Source organism: Palaemon carinicauda, chromosome 23 (genome assembly GCF_036898095.1).
Source record: "Palaemon carinicauda isolate YSFRI2023 chromosome 23, ASM3689809v2, whole genome shotgun sequence".
Classification (NCBI taxonomy): Eukaryota; Metazoa; Arthropoda; class Malacostraca; order Decapoda; family Palaemonidae; genus Palaemon; species Palaemon carinicauda.
The window spans coordinates 11,367,371-11,371,120 of record NC_090747.1 but is presented as its reverse complement, the minus strand read 5'-3'; the positions used below and the strand labels follow the sequence as shown (position 1 = coordinate 11,371,120).

At 36.6% G+C, this 3,750-nt stretch overlaps 1 protein-coding gene across 1 annotated transcript; it reads left to right on the top strand.

The window, feature by feature from the left end:
* The first annotated feature begins 1,814 nt into the window (after nt 1-1,814).
* LOC137617421 (uncharacterized) lies at nt 1,815-3,515 on the top strand. The gene is made up of 2 exons (XM_068347450.1): nt 1,815-1,909; nt 3,032-3,515. Exons 1-2 carry the CDS (start codon nt 1,815-1,817, stop codon nt 3,513-3,515), a joined length of 579 nt encoding a protein of 192 aa, XP_068203551.1.
* The last annotated feature ends 235 nt before the right edge of the window (nt 3,516-3,750 follow it).

Sequence of the window (3,750 nt, the reverse complement as noted above, 5' to 3'; positions counted from 1 at the left end):
TATGCCTTCCCCTCTTGCAAACACTCATAAGGTAAGGGTTAAAGATTTCGACTATCAGAAGGGTGTATAAATTCAGACAGGAATACTACCTTCGTGAGTATATAGCTATGCTATGCGCTCGAGGAAGACAGCTTGTGATAAGATATCAACTATAAAAGTTATGATGAATTCTGTCTTTGGGGTTACGATTAAAAATCAGTTAAACTACTCAACCAAGAGTGTAATCGTCAACAATGAAGACACACTCCTCCGAAATGTCTCTAACATACATTCAAGTCTGTTGATGTCATCAGTGAGGATGGAGTAATTGTAAATCACACCATGACGAATATTATGGCAGATTCTCCCATCTACATTGGTTTATCTATCCTAGACTTATCAAAGAAGATTATGTATGACTTCTTTTATGATACCTCGTAAGATTATACGGTGAAAAGATAAAGCTGCTTTACATGGATACTGATAGTTTCTTCTTCACTTTGGAAGTTGAAAAGCTAGATGATGAGTTAAAACGCCCTTTAAAAGAGTATTTTGACTTCAGTAACTTTCCCAAAGACCATCAATTGCACGATGCGAGAGAGAAGGGGAGTCTTGGTCTCTTAAAGTTTGAGACTACAAATGACCACATCACCGAATTTGTAGGTGTCAAGCCTAAAGTATACTCTAACAAGACAATGAATAGCCGATCTAACAATCTTAAAGGTATTCAGTGTCAATTTAACATTCTATAGAGCATCAGCATTATAAGGATTCCATAGGGGTTAGTTATATATTGACAAAAGGAGTGTATAGCCTACAAAATATTGAGGGGACTATGTGTTTAACCCGTAATCCTAAGATAGCCCTATCTCCCTACGAAGATAAGAGATATTACTTAATGCCATATGAATCTTACTCATATGGTCATCCAAAGGTTCGTGATGATATGGCTGGAAGGGTTAATGAAGTTTCATCCCTCCTTCCGGCTATCACACTCAGTGTGGATACCTCTCGCCCCTCCGTTCCTCCTCCTCTTCCTCCTCCTCGCCCTCCAGTTCCAAGACCTAATCCTACTCTTTCTTTGCAAAGATTTCTCAAGAAACCAATTATCATGAGACGAAGGAGTAAAAATAACAATGCACTAAGGAGGGTACGTAGTCAACATTCTCCTCCTCCTCCTCCTCCTACACATTCTTCACACTCTACATCTGGGATGGTATCATTACAGACAGGTGTCTCTCCATCGGGTTGCATCAGACGGAGAGGAATGCAAAACAATCTCAATTCACGCAAGAAGAGAAGGGGTATACAGACTGGTAGAATAATTCTCACAGAGGTTGAAATTCCTGAGGAAGGCGAAGATTTCACCTCTTAACCACTACTTCCTGCTACGGCTGTACACCTCTCACTTTTTTTTCTCTAATACTCTACTTCTCACACCTAACTTATGGTAAATAGTACTGACTGTGACACTGACCTGATTCAAGTCCGTATATGCATCTGTAACTCATTTGGTTTAAAAGAAAAACAAAATATCATCCTCATCATCATCATCATCATTATAATGATTTTCATAATGTTTATAGTAGCGAACTCCCGAATAATAGAAACATTAAAAACACCTTGTGTAAACAGATTTAAATAAAGGCTATTTTTTATATATTAGCACCCACTTGAATGGAGGAAATAAAAAACTTTGAAACTGTAAATAAATGTAAATAAAATTTTTAAAAAATTATAAATCCAGCGTTTCACTAAACTGAACATCCCCTATGATATAATTTATAGATATGTATATATTGAAATAGTTCCTCACTGGCATTCACACCTTCACAATGACAACTTCAAACTTCCCTAAAGACGTGACCAATTTATTTTCCTCCCCATCCAGGATATTAATAGCTGGATATAGCAATTCAGGGAAAACACAGTTGGCTCCAAAGATTATCAAAAATAAATTCTAAATAAATTTAGAATTAGCAGGGAGATCCTGAATCCTTTTGAATATACAGACAGTGCTGTAGGAGATCTGGGCTTATTATTCGTCCTTGATGATTGCTTTATAGAGGCGTGTGATAATAAATTTGTCACTCAAGCACTCACTGCAGGTCGACACTCAAATATTTCAGTAATATTTATAACTCAGAACGTATTCCACTCGGGTAAATTTAGCAGAAGTATAACTCTGAATTGTTCTCATTATGTATTAATGAGGAATAGGGATATTGGCCAGATCAAAATACTCGGACGTCAGTTGTATGGCAAGAGGAAGGGTCCTGACTTTACTGAAATATATAAAAGGGCTTTTTTTATAATAATAATGGTTATTTATTAGTGGATCTGGGACCGAATACTCCAGAAGAATTACAACTTGGTACTAACATAGTAGGGGAGACCGAGAATCAAGTCATTTTTCAATGGTGAGCAGAAGGCATAACTCGATTTTAAAAAGACTTTACGAAACTGAAAAGTCACCAAATAGCTACAGTGGTGTAGAGACATCGTTTAAAAATGCGAGAAAGGTGGATGAAAACATTACTAGGAGTATTGTTAGAGATTTTCTAGAAAGCCAGTCATCATATACCATACATAAAATCACGCGGAAGAAGTTCACAAGGAGGAAAGTACTATCACCGAAGCCAAGAGTTATAGCTGGTTGTGATCTCGCTGACATGTCGAGACTTGCGAGATTCAACCGTGGTTATAAATATCTTTTAATTGTTATTGATATATTTTCCGGCTATCTTCAAGTAGTACCCATAAAGAAGAAAAATGGCACTAGTGTGATACAGGAACTCAAAACTGTCCTCGACAGTGACGATTTTAAGGGAGTGTCACGTCTGAACTCTGATGAGGGAGGGGAATTCTATAATAGATATGTCCGTCAATATTTTGATGGGAAAAAGATAAAATTGTATAATGTATATTCAAGAGAGATAAAGTCTTCAATTGCTGAGCTTGTAATTAGAACATTGAAGATTAAAATTTACAAACATTGAACTCATAATAATACACTCACTTATATAAATTCGTTAAATGACATTGTTACCAGTTATAATGATTCACCTCATCGCGGGTTAGGAGCTAATCAGACCCCCAATCAGATTCATGTACTAACTACGAGAGAAGATGTGGAAAGGCAATTTGCGTGGATGTATATTAAGAAGTACGAGACTAAAAAGACATTCAGTTTCACTCTCAGTGTTGGAAGGACTCTACGTATTGCTGATGAAAAAAGGAATGCTCCCTTCAGAAGTGGTTTCACAATGCAGAATACTTATGAGATCTTCAGGATAAGAAGGATTGACAAAAGTCAGCAACCGACTGTCTATTATTTGGACGATTCAAGTGGTGAAAAAATTCAAGGTATGATTTACAGAGAAGAATTAATCCCAACGACTCTACCTGAACTGTATGATATAATAGTGTTGAGGAGAAAAACGGTTGGTGGTAAAAGGAAGTATTTAGTTAAGTGGAGTGGATACCCAGACCACTTTAATTCATGGCTTGATGAAAGCCATATAATTCAAGTATGACTGGCGATAAAAGGAGGGGTCTAATAGAAAAGAATAAGGAATTCATTATTTTTCTATCCCATTTACCCACCCAACATACGTGTAAAATAATAGCTGTACTAGGGGGGAAATATATTAATATCATAGGGTTTGTATCATTTCTTTAATCTCATTTCATAACTAAGCAGAATTTTCAACTTCACATCATTGCTGGAATGACACCGAATACTCCAGGAAGTGGAAATAAGATTCCAGT